This window comes from Pogona vitticeps, chromosome 1 (assembly GCF_051106095.1).
Source record: "Pogona vitticeps strain Pit_001003342236 chromosome 1, PviZW2.1, whole genome shotgun sequence".
Taxonomy (NCBI): domain Eukaryota; kingdom Metazoa; phylum Chordata; class Lepidosauria; order Squamata; family Agamidae; genus Pogona; species Pogona vitticeps.
Genome location: NC_135783.1, coordinates 177492010 through 177509434, shown reverse-complemented (window position 1 = coordinate 177509434; position 17425 = coordinate 177492010). Strand labels below are relative to the sequence as shown.

Here is a 17425-nt window from a genome sequence, read left to right as displayed (position 1 = left end):
ACTCCTCTAATGCCTATTAATTGCATCCATTGTGGTTTCATTTTGTTCACATAACTTATCACACAATTAATGAAACCATATGCGTCCACTGGAAACCTGAGGACTGTATGGAGATATAAGTAACAGAATGATACTGAACTGCATTATTGTTTATATGTTTTCTAGTTAAGGAGGCCTCTTTTATCGCGCCAGAAAACCCAAACGGAACCTCGCAGTCGTCACGGAGCACGACTTTCTACTACACGTAGAAGCATACAGCCAAAAGTAAAACCAACTGGTGAGGAAAAAAGTATCCAAGGCTAGTGTCTCTCTCCTTTTTTTAAAGTTACTGTTCAACCAACCAATTATCTTACTGTATATCATAGTGTGTGACCAATAAAATTTACATCTGTTTCTACTAACAAACACATTAACAAATGAGCAAATTATAATCTGTAAGGATTTGAGAGATAGTGGTCTAAATGCAGTTGCCAGTCGCAACAAGTTCAGACTCACTGAATTGACTGCTGAACATGAACCCTGATTCAGGGGAGTGAGTTTCACATCTTTTTGCATTATAAAACTGTAAGAAAGATGTCTGTCAAGGCATTAAAATATGAACAGAAGTGGAATGTTGAAGGTGGCCCACTGATGAGTGAGTAAACAAATGTCAGACTAACCTTTTCTTTTCAAATGGCTTTTTCATAAATACTTCCCCTGCTTCCCTCTTTTGGAACTTAGTCTAATGTTTCTTCTGTAGTGTTGTTTCAGTTAGCTTTCTCAACATTCCTCTCAAAATATCCTTAACTATACAGTGGTGCCCCGCTTGACGCTTACCCCACATGATGTCAAAATTGCTATACGATGAGTTTTTTGCGATCGCTATCGCGATTGCAAAACAATGGTTCCAATGGGTATTTTTGCTTGATGTCGATTAGGAGCCTGCTTCGCGAACCATTTGTTCACTAAACGACAATTTTTCCTGCTCCGCAAAATGGCTTCCCTTCGTAAAATGGCTTCCCTCCCTTTTCAAAATGGCTGCTTTCCGGACCCCTGCTTCGGAAGACAGCGTTTTTAAACAGCTGATCGGTGGTTCTCTATGGGCAATCTTTGCTGAACAATGAGTTATTTCCCCATTGGAACACATTGACCAGTTTTCAATGCATTCCAATGTGTGTGTTTTTCCGCTTGATGACGATTTCGCTTAACAGCGATTTTCCTGGAACGGATTATTGTCATCAAGAAGGGCACCACTGTATCACCTATCCCTATGGCCACAGGTTCTTTTTAATGGTTTCCAAGATAGTTGGCAATGATGACACAATCCCAAATATATCGACCAAAGTAAAGATTAAATCAAAGGATGACAGACTCCTTTGAAGAGCAATCCTAGGACGAAGAACCTGGAGTTTTAGAAAGTGAAGTGAAAGCTGCTCTGAAAAAACTAGGAACAAATAAATTACCAGGGGGAGATGGAATACTCATAGAAGTATCTCAAGCCATGGAGACTGACTCTATTGAAATCCTATTGAAATCCTAACAAGAATATGTCAACAAATATGGAAAACAAAACAATGACCCACAGACTGAAAACAATATATATTCCAGCCCCCAAGAAAGGAGATGTCAAGGAATGCAGTAACTATAGGACCACAGCTGTAATTTCTCATGCAAGCAAAGTGATGCTCAAGGCATTGCAACAAATGGAGTGAGAAATGACTCATGTTCAACCTGGATTTCTAAAAAGGAAAAGGCACTTGAAAACAATACATATTCCAGCCTCCAAGAAAGGAGATGTCAAGGAATGCAGTAACTATAGGACCACTGCTGTAATTTCTCATGCAAGCAAAGTGATGCTCAAGGCATTGCAACAAATGGAGTGAAAAATTACTGATGTTCAACCTGGATTTCTAAAAAGGAAAAAGGCACTTGAGATCGTATTGCAAATATCTGCTGGCTAATGGAGGGCACCAGAATTTCAGATCAGTCTACGCGTTATAGACTACAGAAAGCCCCTTACTGTGTATATATCATGAGAAACTATGGGTTGTACTGAAATCAGTGGGTGAGTCTCAGAATTTGGTTGTCCTGATGCATAATTTGTATTGTGGACAAGAAGCTATTGTTAGGACAGAATATGGAAAGACATAATGGTTTCCTATAGGCAAGGATGTCAGAGAAGGGTGTGTTTTATCTCCTTATCTGCTCAATCTGTATGCAGAACATATCATGTAGAAAGCCACACTAGATTCAAAGGAAGGAGTGAAAAGTGGAAGAAGAAACATCAATAATGTAAAATATGCAGATGACACTATTTTACTGGCAGGGGCAACAATGTCTTGGAATGACTTATGATGAAAGTGAAAGAAGAAAGCACCAAAGCAGGACTCCAGCTGAACATGAAGAAGACTAAATCACAACTACAGAAGAACTGCAGAACTTTAGCACTGACAATGAAGACACTGTAGCTAGATATTTTGTATACATTGGTTCAATCATCAATCCAAATGGAGACTGCAGCCAAGAAATATGAAGGACTGGGAAAGGCAACAATAAAGAAATTAGGAAAGATAGATAATCAAGTAAGGATGTGTCACTGGAGACCAAGATCATCCACACTCCTGTATTCCCAAACACTATATATGGGTGTGAAAGCTGGACAGGAAACAAAGCTGACAAGAAAAAAAAAAGTTATTCATTTGAACGGTGGTGCTGAAGGAGAGCTTTGCAGATAACCCAGACTGCTAGAAAGACAAACAAATGGGTCCTAGATCAAATCGAGCAGAAGCTACAGTCATGGCCAAAAATACCGGCACCCTTGCAATTCTGTCAGAAAATGCAACCCTTCTCTCAGAAAATTGTTGCAGTTGCAAATGTTTTGGTATTCACATGCTCATTTCTTTGGTTTGCATTGGAACAACACAAAACAGAGAAGAAAAGTCAAATCTGATACAATCCCACACAGAAACCCAAAAATGCACTTGACAAAATTACTGGCACCCTTAACTTAATATTTGTTAGCACCTCCTTTGGAAAAAATAACTGAAATCAATCACTTCCTGTAACCATGAATGAGTTTCTTACACCTCTCTACTGGAATTTTGGACCACTACTCTTATGCAAACTGCTCCAGGGGCTTCAGATTTGAAGGATGCCTTTTCCATCTGCTATTGTGAGAAGAAAAAAATGTGATTCATTGAAAACAAAAGGGTAGATGAAAGCCCATCTTTTCAGCCTCTGAAATAATTCCAGAATAGAAGTAAAATGCTTTTGACAACCTTCCCCCAGTAGAAAAGGTTAGGAACTACTTTTGCATGTATACTGGTAAGCCTCATTCAAGTGTACTTTCGAGTTTGTGTACTTGTCCATCCTCTCTTACTTCTGGCACAATCTTGCAGTGGATCAAAAGCGGTCTGTAACCTTCACTGAAGCTCAGTCGGAGGCGTCAACCTCGAAAACAGATCCGGCACCTATTGGAGCCCAGCAACAAAGCAGCAAAAGGAACAGCCCTGCAGAAGGCGGCAAGCAGGAGGCTGCGAGTAAATCTCCCACAACTCCCTCCCTTGCTGTTATTGTGGCAGACCTTCACAGTCAAGCCTCAGCTAGTCAGGTAACATAATGGGAAAGTCAAGAAGGATATTTGCTCCTGTCTCTGGAACATATCTGTTCATGTTTGCCAACAGCACGTTACATTATTTTCTGCACAGATGTTACACGTTTGGTTTTATTTTATTTTGGGGGGGTTGCTGTGTCTCAAAACAATTGTAACTCACTAATACTGATGCCTTGTATGCTTTATTTGCACAGTCCAGTATGTTTCTGTGAATAGAAATAATACCACTACTGATTAGGATGATGATGATTTCATTTCATCCTTAATCTTACTGTAGCTTCTGTAGTGCCATTCTGGACTAATGCAGATGAGGCATCCACTCCCACCCAAGAATTGGTTTAATTTTCTGTGCAGACACTACTATGTATGTCTGAAGGAAAGGTTTCCCTTCAAAGAGTGTTCATATTCCGGGTATTTCTATAGTTCCAGTTTGTAGTTTAATCCTTCTACTCCTTTGGTTTATCTCCTCTAGTTATTTAAATCAGTGGATCTTAACCTTTGTTACTCGGATGCTTTTGAACTGCAATTCCCAGAAACCCCAGTCAGGACAGCTGGTGGTGAAGGCTTCTGGGAGTTGCAGTCCAAAACTCCTGAGTAACCCAAGGTTAAGAACCAGTGCTTTAAATCTTTCACTTCATTAACAAAGGAAACTAGGAGGGACGAGAGGAGGAAGCTTGTCAGCTAAGCTTTAAGTTAACACGACTCTATTCTTACACCTGGGCAGATGTGACTCTTTCTTTTGGGATTCTTCTTCTGTACCAACCCACAAGGGATTTTCACAATATCCATCCTGTGTTCCATTCTGCTTTTGAGCTATGTTTACAGGTGCATTGATATTATAACCCCTCGATACTCAAGCGTTGGAAATGTAATTACCAATTACAGTTGATCTGCATTAACTTTTCTGCATTTCAGACAGAAACACTTCTGGCTGAAAAGGATAAAAAGAGAGAGGAGGATCCAGAGCAGAAGCCAGCGCAAGCACATGATACCCCTCCACCTGCTCAGCTTTCTGACACAGAGGATTTTACAGGTCTAGAGACCACCAGTTTACTGCAGCATGAAGACACTGTCCTTCATATCAGTGAGGATAATGGGATGGAGAATCCCCTTCTTTCTAGCCAGTTCAGTTTCACACATGTTGAGGTGGGGCACACTGACATTGACCTGGATGAGTCACATGTTTAAGTCGGGAGGGATACTGTAGTTTCTTAAAAGGAAGGCGAGATCTTTTTTCGAGTCTGCTTATCCCTCTGTAATTATCAAGAGCACTTTATAAACAATGAAAAATACTGTCTGCTAGCTTGTTTGGTACATGGGGGCTAATATATTTCAGAAAATACGTAGGCCACACCTTTGGACCAATCTAGTGGGACTCAGGGCACACTATAAACAGAAGAATAACTTGAAATAGACTTAGGCTATGAACTAAGGGTGTGATTGCATACAGAAATAGATTGCATTTTGGACTACTTATGGAGTAGTTCAGTGTGATCTATTTCCTGGCAATCACACAACGTACAGGAAATTGAGCTCTAGCCTGATCCTGAATGGTGCCTGAGCAGGACCTTTATGGTCCAACTGTAGGGCTATGACTTTTTTTGGGGCCAGGCCATAGCAATTCCCCAACAGACATAAGGGTCACTTTCTTGCAAAGCAACCCTTTCCAGTGCAATCAGACATGCATCATCTGACCGCACCCTAAGTCACAGTGTCTTGGATCATTTATACTTCTCAGTTTCACTGTCAAATAAATCACTATAGTAAATGTAAGGCAGGAAAAGAGAAGTATTTATTTGGAGGCTGGCCACGTTAATATGATATCCTAAGATTTGTTTTAGTTTGAGAAAGGGAATGTATCCATATTTGTCTGTTTGTGGTAAACATAATTATGAGAGTTTGGAATCCCTCAGCCGGTATGCTAAGGGAGTCTAGGAATTTAAATTTCCAAGCTCCAGATAAATACGAGCTGTAGAGCTACAGAAACCCTAGTCAAAATTCAGAGGAATATTTGGGGGCAATTTCTGTCCCTTGTTTGCAATTATACACTGTGAGGTACAGTTTGACTTAACAAGTAAGTCGTTTTCCTTCACTTGAAAATTAAGTGTGAACTACACTGAACAAATGGTAATGTTATGCATAGGTGGGCAGAGCTGGGACAACTGTGTGGTAAATGAGGTAAATGATACTAAATATTCTGAAACATAACAGAAGGAGAAACAGAGAGAAAGTATGCAATTTTCATTACACTTATCTGCTATGTTTGTAGTTCCAGTTATGTATTAATCCATATCTTTCCATTACCCATCTTCTACAAAACAACCAGGACATATGTAGGGTATAATAGTTTCTATGTATTGGTGGTGTGTGACATAAAAAGGTTTAGATCCATGTACACTTATGTAAAATTCCATTATCTGTGATATTTAGTGTAAAAAAAGGTAAGGCGTATGAATTATACCTCTATTTCAAGTGTGTACCTTATCACAGATCATTTGTAATTAGACTAAATGAAATATGAATGTACCCATTAATTTCCAAGGATTTAATTATCCTTTTATTCTGCCATCATTACGTTGACATAATTTAGTTCATGTTTAAAGGTTTCTAAAATGGATTTCTTATGGCAGCCATATATATGGTTTCTAAAACATTGTTTTATGAGATGACATTTAAAGTTACATATCACAGATAGTTGGGAGTGGTTTCTAAAGCTATGCAGGAAAAAGATATAGCATAATCAAAATACGTCATTATTGTTCCTCTTAATTTTCATCACTTCTGATACTTTTTGTTATTCTTTTTTACAGAAAATGTAGCTGTTATTGAGTAAATTTATATTTTTTTATTCTGAAAAGGTGGCCTTCTCGTTGGTTTCAGTGTGACTTTCATGAGAAAGTGGGATGCTATTGCTCAGAAAGCAGATTTCCCTTTCCTAGTACACCTCCCTTCTGATCAGTGAATTAGCTTATAATGACATGGTGGTGGTCAGTACGGTTATTTGATATTCTGCACACTCAGTTGCACTAGGCAAACTATTATATAAAAGCAAACGATCTAGGTTGTGGATCTTCTGGCAAACTGAAATAGATTTGCTACATTTTTTCTTAGACTTACAGCTACAGAAGATTTTGTTCTGCAGTATAGGTGTGCTGGATTGGTTCCTCTCTTGGATATCGTATTGAACTAGAAATAAACTATTTTAACCAACAACCACTTTTTAAATAAAGGACACAACTTACAAACTTCTGTGGTCTCAGGAGACTGAAGCTTTCCTTGTTTCAGGTTTTAGGATTCAGTTAGCTTCATTGGTGTCTGGTGTGCATTGACTATGATAACAAAATAAGGATGTTGCTAACAAGATTACAGTATACCTATTTTACAGAGATTTTTACCCAAATGTCAGTAATTACATTTCTAGTTTGGGTAAAGAGATGAGTATTGCATTGTGTGATAAGTATTTCACTCAATTACACTTTGAGAAAATATTGTGACTCATTATATAAAGATCAGTGTACGTGAAATTTTGTTTCTCTGTCACCACGTTATTGTCAGGAACTGAATCCATTTTAGCAAGCCATAATGAGAACTGAAAATATGTCTATTGTTATTTTTCTTTTCTTTTTAAGATCCAGCGTAAAATTTAGACCTAAAGACAACAGCAGTCTGGCAGCCCAAAATAAGTCTGTTATTGCTTAATCAGTTTACTAAGATAAACTGAGACATGCATTTTTCATATGTATCTTTGTCTCATATTGGCTACACTGTACTAACAAATATTCTCTCAGAATTTGTGCTTTCTTCCAGCATATTTTTAGGTGACAAGTACACTGCTGCTGAGAAGAACATTATGCTGCTTACTTAGTGTTAGAGGCCTTATGTGCAAGTAATGTTCAACAAATGTCTGCGTTGAAAAACTTTGTCTGTATTCTGTAAAGTTGTTTCAGATGTTTACATTAACGTGCTGTTAATATTATTTTTAAAAAATCACATAGTATCCCTTTCTAAAAAACTGTAAAACCAAGTAACAGCCATGCTCACTGAGTTTACTGTAAGCTCCCTCTTCAACATGTGCCTCCTGATAGCTTTTCAAGCAACGCCCTATCCCAGTTCAGTTTTATAGAAAGGGAAAATTACTGTGATGGAAATGTTTGGTATGACTATCATGTGAGCATTTGTGTCTTTTTTTTTAATGTGACTACAGCTGTGCTGGATGTTAAGATAATTGTATGTATTTGTATACCTATATGAGTGTTGGAATGTCAAGGGATGAGTTCTTAAGGACTGCTGCTGCACGACTATTACAAAGATATATTTTAGAAAACAAGAATTGGCATTAAAAGTACATCTAGCATTATCTGCACAAATAGAATGTTTCCTTACAAATTTTGGTAATAGGGTATTCCCTGAAAAGATTTCAGTATATTAAAACATGCCCATTGCCAAAGAAATATGGAACAATAGGAGATTATACAGCTGGGTAAATGATCTCAGGGCAATCAGGAGAATGTTATCTTCTTATGTATAGGAAGAAAAGGAAGGGCTATTCTGCCATAAATATTCAGAGAGTATTGGAGAGAGGCTTTTATGAAAATACCTGTTTATATGAACCAAGAAATCAAAACTATCTATTTATTTGTACCCATAAAGCTTAATTTTTGCTGGAAAAAATATGAAAAATACAGAAACAGTTTAAACTGTGGGTTCAAAGGATGTATAGCAAAAATGTTATAGATCTGGAATGTCTGCCAAATGACCAAAGATGAAAGATATTTAAAAAATGAAAGAAAGCGAGATATCGGAGTTATGTTTATGAAAAAGACTGCAATAGCTTAATGTCTGAACATGTATAAATAATAAATCTTGCCTACAAATATTAATGTTTATGGCAGTTTCTGTTCATCAGATTATTTTTTTCTCGCATTGTGAGATCAAGTTGTCACTCAAAACCCACTGTGGACTACTATTCCTGCATTACCCCACCACTCCTAAACAGCCAAAGTTGGTGGTCTCCAGCAGCAATGAACAGAGAGTCAAACAAGACATATGAGAAGCATTTCTAGGAACTTCCTGCAGCACTATTTCACACCCAAAAAGGGCATGTCTGCCTTATGTGCCTTATCTTAAGACAAAAAAGGTGTTTTTTTTTTAAAGGAAAAGGCAAAGGCGGAAAGGTCTGTTGGTTTTCTTTAACCAATGTGCCAACAGACTTTGTGCCAATTAATTCTGATGCAGTGGCAAGGGTTGCTGCATGCACTGAGAACCCTGGGGGCACACAAAGGAGCAGTGTTAACTAGGGTCATATGTTAACCAGCCCTATGAAACTAGATACAGGACCACTTGTTGAATATCACTGAATTGTAGAAGAGCTTTACGAATTTTTTAAAAAAAACCACACTCCTGATCTCCTTGTGATGCAGTAGGATCGCTGTATCTGCAGAATCAGTACCCACAGTTTCACATATCTGCTGCTTGGAAATATTAAATACACCGTCCTCTCAAAATATGCATTTCCAAGATGTATTATTAGAGGGAATTTTATTTTAAAATTAATTTTAAACCTATATTAATTTTACCTATATTTCATATAGCTCCATAGTTTTAAATGTCAACTAATTTATAACAACCCTAACGGGGCTTTCAAGGTAAGTGAGATATTTCAGGAGTGGTTTCACACCCCCAGTGAATTTCCATGGCCAAATGGGCATTCAAACCCTGTTCTCCAGAGTCCTAATCTGTCACTCTATCCATTATACCACACTGGGAATCCAAGAAAGAATTAAACTATACTACATTTTAAGGGAAAAAGTTACATGTTCAAAGCAAGAAGCAGCAGCAGCAAGGAATAGACAAAACATATGCAAGGTTTTTTAAAATGCAGCACAGTGAAACAGAATCATAATCTCTTAAACTACATGTGTTAAACTCAAGGCCCGCGGGCCAAATTTGGCCTACCGGGCCATTTCATGTGGCCGTCGCGCTTACTTAGTCACCCATAATGCTCGGCAAAGATGCTGGGAATGGGCCCAGCGGGACTTCTAATCCCAGCATTCCAAGCAGCAAAGAGTCAGAAAATGCAGCTGCTTGGCTGGTGTACCCTGCTTGGGAAATGTAGTCCTCACTATTTAATGTGATAAATAGTAGATACATTTATATAGTCTTACAGATACAATTGGCCCTTTGAGGGCAACCATAATGCCCATGCGGCCCAAGAAGAAATAGAGTTTTTACACCTCTGTCTTAAGCAAACCAGTTTATTATAGCTCTGGTTATACTCACAGTGAAGAGAGAGAAGCAAAAGGAAGCAAGCTCTTGCTGGGAATTTTAAGTTGCCTCAAAGAACTTGGTTGGCTGAAACCTGTGAGACATCAGCTGACACCATTCTCTGAGTGTTGCCTTTCTCCTTACAGGTATTATGTTGCTGTATGACAATACAGATGAGCCTGGCAGGATTTTGATTTGCTATTGTTATATGCTGTCAAGTTCCTTTTGACTTACAATGAACTCCATAAATTTGTGACCTCTAGAAAGTCTTGTCAAGCTCTGTTCAGCTCTTGCAAACTAAAGTCTGTGGCTTCTCTTAAGTCAGTTCATTTAATATTTTTTTTCTTCCCCTTTTCATGTTTCCTTCAACTAGTTACAGTGTTACTGCCTTTTCTAGTGAGTCTTCTCATGTTGTGCCCAAAGCATGACACATTCAGCCTAGTAATCTTTACTTCTTGGGAGAGTCACAGCTTGATTTGATCTGGTGTTGTTATGTGCTACCAAGTCAAAACTGACTTATAACAATCCTAAAAGGTTTTTCAATGTAAGTGAGGTATTTAAGGACTTAATTTTAGTTTCCCAACACACACCGCAGTGAGTTTCCATGGCAGGTCTCCTGAGTCCTAGTCCACTACTCTATCACCACACCACAGAGCATTATTGATTTGATCTAGAATACACATTTTTCCTAATCCATGGCATCTGCAAAGTTCTCCTCCAGTACCACATCCCAAATAAATCGATTTTTTTTTCTCAGCTTTCTTCACTATTCTGCTTTCACATCCCTATATGGTAACTAGGAATACAACAGGAAGGTCTTGAGGCCGAGCTTGGCCGAGCTCTACCAAATGTCCTGTTCAGAAAGCTAGCTCTCAGCAGGAACAAGGATCTTGGGTGGAGTTGTTAGGCCTAGTTCAGTCTTAAATGGCTTCCAGTTGAGGCCTCTGTCCCAAATGAATCTCTGTCAGGCAGAACTCCAAGCACAGAACATGATGGGCCAAATAGACCCCCCCCAATACAAAATAAATAAATAAGCCATGCCTAGCCCTGCTTCTGCACTCCCCCCCCCCTCATCAGTTGTTTCAAGTCGCCATTGCCTTCTTTCAGTCATAGGGTATCACCAGCATAGCTTGAATTACTGGTGTGTAACTGAAAACTGAAGTTGGTTCCTTTTATGTCTAAGGAAGTAGACGTATCCACAAAAGCTCACATTAAAATATAGCAGTTAAAGTTCTGGTTGTCTTTGCTGGTTTACTGACTCGAATGCTGCATTTGCCTCATAATGCAGATAACCGCTGAAGTTAAGCACTACTTTTGTAGTACTGGCTCCCCCCCCCCTTCCCCAAAGGGGTTTATAAGAAAAGGAGTGTATTCGGCAGCCGTCTTAATTTTGCCCATCTAGCCCCGTCCCACCCTGACTCTCTGAAGCGTAACTTTTTTTCCTCCTCTTGCCAACATGAGGTGACCCCCCCCACCGTGCATTTACAGTTGCGAGGGGAGGGGGGGTGCACGAAAAATAGAACGATTGCCATTCGCTGGGCGCCTCTTCGTGGGCCTCCAAGCCGTCCAATCGAGCTCCGCCTAATATACGGTAAGAGGCGGGACTCGGCTGCCCCTCCTTGCCCTTTCGCTCAGCGAAATCTGACTCCAACTGCCTTCCCATTCATAAAAGCGGAGGGGCAGGGGGCGTGGCCAAAGAAAAGGCCCGCCCCCGCCCGCTGCGTTGACTTGTGGGGCGCGTAGTCGCCAACCTGAGGCCCAGAGAGCGAGCGCAAAATTGGTGTCCGAGGACACGTGATGGTTTTAAAGGTTTCCCGCAAAACTTCCTTTATTCCGCCGCACCAGGATAACGACGGCTGCCTCTTTGGAGGGAAAATTAAAACCGCCCTCTAGCCAGGTGATCTCCCGACCACTCGCCCGGGTAGAAACTGGAAAGAAGCGGAGCTGGAGTGGGCGGAGGGGGGGGAGGGGGGACCCTCCGTTTTCCCCAAAGGCAGGGAGATCCTTGCAGAGGCAAAAACAAAAAACCACGCTTTCGGGCCGCGTTTGCGCGGTCCTGCCGGTCCGAGCGCCTTCCGCCGCCCCTCCCGACGGGGCACCAGCAAGTGCTCTGCCCGCGCTTGTGATGGGCGACGGAGCCTCCCCGCCTTGCACCCAAACTCTTGCCCGCCTTGTGGGGAGGGGGGCGGGGGAGCGGCGGGTTTGGATCCCTCCCCCTTCGCCCCCCCCCCCGTTTCCCCGCTCGCGTCCAAATCCAGCGTTTAGTTTTAGGCGGAGATGGGCCAGCCCTCGGCCGGCTGTCACACGAGAATCTTGCCCACCGGCTCTTTCTTTGTTCCTCCTGTCTAAAAGTAGACTAGAAATATTTAGGGAGCTCCCTCTCTCAATCTCTTAAATACATATCATCTTCAAGCAGGAGCCGCGTCCTGCCCGGGTTTTTTGCATAGAACAGCTCTGCGGCGAGTTCAGGGCGGCCGGCGGCCTGAGGGGACTACATTTCCCATCGCACTCTGCGGAGGCAAGCGCGGCCCCTCCCTCCCTCCCTCCCTGCCCTCGGCTCTTTCCGGCTGGAAGAGCCCGCCCGCTGCCCGCAGACTCTTCCAGCCATGGCGTCCGGGTGCCGGATCGGCCCGTCCATCCTCAACAGCGACCTGGCGGCGCTGGGGGCCGAGTGCTGCCGCCTGATGGACTGCGGGGCCGACTACCTGCACCTGGATGTAATGGACGGGTAACTCTACGCCAGAGGCGAGGCGGCCCCCTAACCCCTACCGCTAACCCCTAGTCCTGCTTCAGGCGGCCTCGGGCGGGGGTCGGCGCTTCCCCTCGCCCGGAAAAGCCGGCCGGGAACAAGAGAGAGCAGCGGCCGCTCTCTTCCTTTTGCGGTGAAGCCCCGCCCGACGCCCCAGTTAATTACCTTGATTTGGTAGAGTGGGAAACCCCTTCGGCTTTGAAATGGTTTGGAGAGGCTGTTTTGGGACTGGATCCTCTTCCGTGAGGAGCGAGCGCAGTCCTGCCTGTTGTATCTGGTACCTAAATTGAACAGTCATGGCTTTTTCTCTGCAATTTCAAGCGCCAATAGCAGGACCGATCCTGATCATGAAAGGAGCTGTAGTCCACCCCACCAAATGATTAAAGGCCACAACGACTACTTCCCTTTCCATAGAAAAACGCCCCTTTTCCCCTAAGAATTTCACCTCTCCCTATTTCACAAATATACCCTCCCTCTATTATCTGGATTTATTCTTAGATGCAATAATTCAAATAAGTCAACTCCATTAAGTTAATCTTTAATTTAGGATCAAAGCCTGGTTATGAAGACTCCCCCGACTACAGTTCTCAACCTTCTAAGGATGCATTTCAGGGGAGGAGGGAACATTGTGAGCATAGGTATCTAAGTATAAAACCTTCAGAGGAGGGGGCTTCTGACAGACAGATCCTCCTTTCTACCGGTAAGACACATTTTGCTAAACTTTGGGATTCAGGATTTCCCTACAGCCCAATGAAGACACTAACATCAGCTTTCAGTAGTATAGAACCATTTCTCCAGAATTTTCACATAAAGAATCTTAATACGTTTGGTGTGATTTTCCTCCTCAACTGGATAGGCATTTTGTTCCAAACATCACTTTTGGCCATCCTGTGGTAGAGAGCCTTCGGAAGCAGCTGGGTCAGCAGCCCTTCTTTGGTAAGTGACTAACAAGAGTATATATTTAAACTCCTAATATTGGTTTCAGAATACATGCATTATTCATTTTCTATTTGAGAGTTGTTCTGAGCCACAAAGATGAGTTGGCTAATGAACAATGGCTGCTGAAGATGATCCAAAGCTCAAAAACTGTATTGAACAATATTAAGAAATCATTAGAATGACAGCAAGCATCAGAGGCCTTCAGTTAATATGTACCTGATTAGATACATACTGTATTTGCTGGCGTACAAGATGACTTTTTGGGCCCAAAAAACATGCCTCCAAATGGGGGGGTCATCTTGTACACTGGGTGCACTTCATTTGGGCCAGGAAGGAGCTGCCGCCGCTGCTGTTGAGTGAGTGACACGGGGCTGCGCTGGCCGTGGAGGAAGGCAGGTGGGTGGGCAGGCAGGCAGGCAGGCAGGCGGTCTGGATGGGGAAGCACAGCCTGCCATGCCTGAGCGGCCAGAGACCGCCGCCCCGCGCCGCTGAGCCAGCGGCATGCTCGCTCGACCGCCACCTGCCCGTTTCCTTTTTCCTCCTCCTGCCGCCACCCGCTCAGCCTCTTGCCCTCCTCCTCGCCCTCTCGCTGCTGAACCAGTGCGCGCGCTCACCCGCCACCTGCCCGTTTCTTTTCCTCCTGCTGCCGCCCACTCAGCCTCTTGCCCTCCTCCTCGCCCTCTCGCTGCTGAACCAGTGCGCGCGCTCACCTGCCACCTGCCCGTTTCCTTTTTCCTCCTCCTGTCGCCGCCCGTTCAGCCTCTTGCCCTCTTCCTTGCCCTCTCACTGCTGAGCCAGTGTGCTCGCTCGCCCACCACCCACCCGTTTCCCTTTTCCTCCTCCTCTTCCTCCTGCCGCCACCTGCCCAGGTTTGAAGAACTTACTTCAGATCTCCAGAACAGAGTAAGAAGTGGTATTAAGGCCACATCTCATAATACCCAGCCATACGGTGTTCCTGTGGTTCAAACAATATTGGAGAACATTCTGTCTGCGTTTTTGTATGCATTAGGAATACCTATTTGGAGCACCAAGTCAGTAAACGGATCTTAATTCATTTTTCTGACCTTTTCGTTTTCTTTTAGATATGCACATGATGGTTGCTAAACCAGAACAATGGGTGAAACCCATGGCTGTAGCAGGTGCAAATCAATATACTTTTCACATAGAAGCGACAGACAATCCAGGGGCTCTTATTAAAGATATAAGAGAAAATGGAATGAAGGTGAGAGAAGGATGAGAGTTTACAGTTATGGCATATGTGCACAGTGATTTAATAATAACTAGTTCAACTGTTTAATATGGGAAAATGGTAAATTATTACTTATAAACATTTGCAAAAATAAAGGGCTTTATAACTAAACTAAAATAATCTGTAAATTTTTATATTTTTTGCCACTTAAAGGGTTATTGTGTAGGACAGTGCTTTCTAAACCGCTTGATAACTGAAGCAGTTTTTTGAAATAAAACTTGATGAACATTTCTCGTTATCTGATCTTTGCAACTTTTTTGAGAGTAAGGATAGCCTGTGCTAAATATGCCATTTAGATGGAATCAAATGGTGTGTACCCATTAGATTCTGTTGCTTTTGCCTAGGGAACTGGAATGGGTTCATCAACCCACACTGACCCGTTGGGAGATCTAAAACCCTCTTGTGAAAGGGCCAGAATGGAAAGTGTGTTTGGAAGGACTACTGAACTAATGAAATGTGCATAGGTGGAAAGGATAGCCTGTGACTTTTGCTTACATGAATTTTAAATTGTTTTTATTTTGGTAAAGTGGGAATTTATGCAACATACCATTCAGGATCCTGGGAATGTTTGCAATGGACTATCAAGGACTCAGTTTCAAAAGGAATGATGCCTAGTGCGGTGTAGCAGATTGAGGGATGGAGTAAGATTCAAGAGATTTGGGTCTGAATCCTTGTTCAGCCATGGAAGCTCACAGGGGTGGGAGTTGGCATTGGTAAAACCACTCCTTAAATGTTCGATTTAACTTGAAAACCCTATTAGACACCCTAACTCAAATACCATTTTACAGCATATAATTCCAGAGTAAATCTGAAGATTGTAGCTTAAACGCATGCAGTTTGCACTTACTGTAATCAAAACATGCAGGTTCTGTTTGCATGCAATGATTAGTTGACTTTTTCTTTTATAGGTTGGTTTGGCTATCAAGCCAGGAACTACTGTAGAATATTTAGCACCATGGGCCAACCAAATAGACATGGCATTAGTTATGACAGTGGAACCTGGATTTGGTGGACAGAAATTCATGGAAGATATGATGCCAAAGGTAGATGTGACGCTTGTGTGATAAGGTTGATTAGAAGAATGTTTTGCATGTTCATGGTAGAATGCTGTCATATTAAATATGGATGTTTTATTTTCACACACACAGTGGGGGAACAAATTTCCTATACCTTGTTAAATGTTCTTTCTGTGCTGCTAACTAGGTCCATTGGTTGAGAACTCAGTTTCCTTCTTTGGATATTGAAGTAGATGGTGGCGTAGGGCCAGACACTATTCATAAATGTGCAGAGGTAAGTTCAAAGTGAATATTAAGATTTGAAAGCATAGGTTTCTGGTTTGAAAGAAATTCAGATGTGTCACTAATCTCAATTTTAAATCTAGGACCTAAATCTTGTCTTGGCTTTTTATCTGCTACTTTTAGAAATATTATAGTCATAGGATTTCTAAATGGGCATGCTTTGAAACCCCCCAATGTTCTTTTATTAATGAGCAATAAGAAAAGTATCATTAGAAGAGATGAACTGGGAAGTTGCTAACTATTGCATTCTCACTGAAACATAACTTTATTATTGATAATTGCAAGTACGGTATATGTAGACACATTTTTAACAAACTAGTTTTTTAAAAAAAGCCTTTTTCCTGTTTCCAGGCAGGGGCAAATATGATTGTGGCCGGGAGTGCTATAATGAAGAGTGATGATCCTAGAGCTGTGATAAATCTGCTGAGAAACGTGTGTTGTGAAGCCGCTCAAAAGCGTTCTCTTGATCGATGAAATCAAGAATGTTAAAAAAGGTTGCATACCACTTTCCTATATACATGCAAATGGAATAACCATTGAGGCATTATTAGGACTGCAGCACTGAAGAGTCATTCCTCTATTACCAAGAAGGAAGCAGAAACGAGATTTTCCTGCTGACTTGGGAGTTATATTGATCGAATACTATCCCTTGACTTCAGACAGCAGTTTTGTAATACACATTACAAAAAATGGTGCTTCTTGCCTGATGATTCTATGCAGCACTGTTTTCCATAGAAGACAAATGTATTTCATTCTACATTCAACACAAATTGGTCCATTCCTTGTTCAAATGCTTGAAAATAAACAGTTAAGGTACAAAAACCCTCCCAATCATTGTAAGACTGTCCATTCTCAGGTCCAATTATGTAGGGGCACAGAGGGAAGAACAAAAGGGAGGCAGAGAAAAGATAGGAATACTGCTTGGAAATTTTAGTGTGGAAATTATCGTATAAAAACTTCTAAGTACAGAGTGTCATTTTGCAGTGGACTGCTGATTGCTGTTTAAACTTAAAGCTGTCTTCTGTTGAATTTCAGGTACTTGTACAGAAACATACAATATCATATCAATTGTTATATATATGTTTTCCAGATGGTGCCTTTCGGAAACAATTTTATAATGCAACTAATTTTAAAAAAATATACTATTCTGTCATCTGATGGTAGTATATGTAGAGTGTCTTTTGAATGAAAACAGCCCTTTTTCTCCTAAACAGAAAACTGGCCACGGCTCAGGAAGAGGTATTATTTCATTCTATGAGAATTGCTGATTTGATCATAAAAATAAAAGTTCTGCCATACCATAAAACATTCAAGTCTTCTCCCTTAAGTAGCAC

General features: G+C 41.5%; 2 protein-coding genes across 27 annotated transcripts in view; both read left to right on the top strand.

Annotated features, from left to right (window-relative positions):
* The window catches only part of UNC80 (unc-80 subunit of NALCN channel complex), a 175071-nt gene extending 166603 nt beyond the window's left edge, over positions 1-8468 (top strand). For 16 of the 22 annotated variants that reach the window (XM_078379274.1, XM_078379271.1, XM_072977885.2 and 13 more), the window contains 3 exons: positions 166-298; positions 3378-3589; positions 4508-8468. In XM_078379274.1, coding sequence (XP_078235400.1) covers positions 166-298; positions 3378-3589; positions 4508-4780 — 618 coding nt within the window. In that variant the 3' untranslated portion in view covers positions 4781-8468. Of the gene's footprint in view, positions 1-165; positions 299-3377; positions 3590-4507 lie in introns of those variants that run through there. The other 6 variants (XM_072977912.2, XM_072977905.2, XM_072977890.2 and 3 more) reach the window with 2 other exon arrangements.
* A 3123-nt stretch (positions 8469-11591) lies between these two features.
* On the top strand, positions 11592-17397 carry RPE (ribulose-5-phosphate-3-epimerase). Of its 5 annotated transcripts, none has more exons than XM_078379226.1 (6): positions 11592-11777; positions 13462-13541; positions 14627-14766; positions 15702-15836; positions 15997-16083; positions 16443-17397. In XM_078379226.1, exons 3-6 carry the CDS (start codon positions 14629-14631, stop codon positions 16563-16565), a joined length of 483 nt encoding a protein of 160 aa, XP_078235352.1. In that variant the 5' UTR covers positions 11592-11777; positions 13462-13541; positions 14627-14628; the 3' UTR covers positions 16566-17397. The 5 variants fall into 5 exon arrangements, with proteins under 5 accessions (XP_078235352.1, XP_078235351.1, XP_020636338.1 ...); XM_078379225.1 differs by having other exon boundaries at positions 11733-11753; XM_020780679.3 differs by lacking the exon at positions 11592-11777 and adding an exon at positions 12411-12584.
* Positions 17398-17425: the final 28 nt, after the last annotated feature.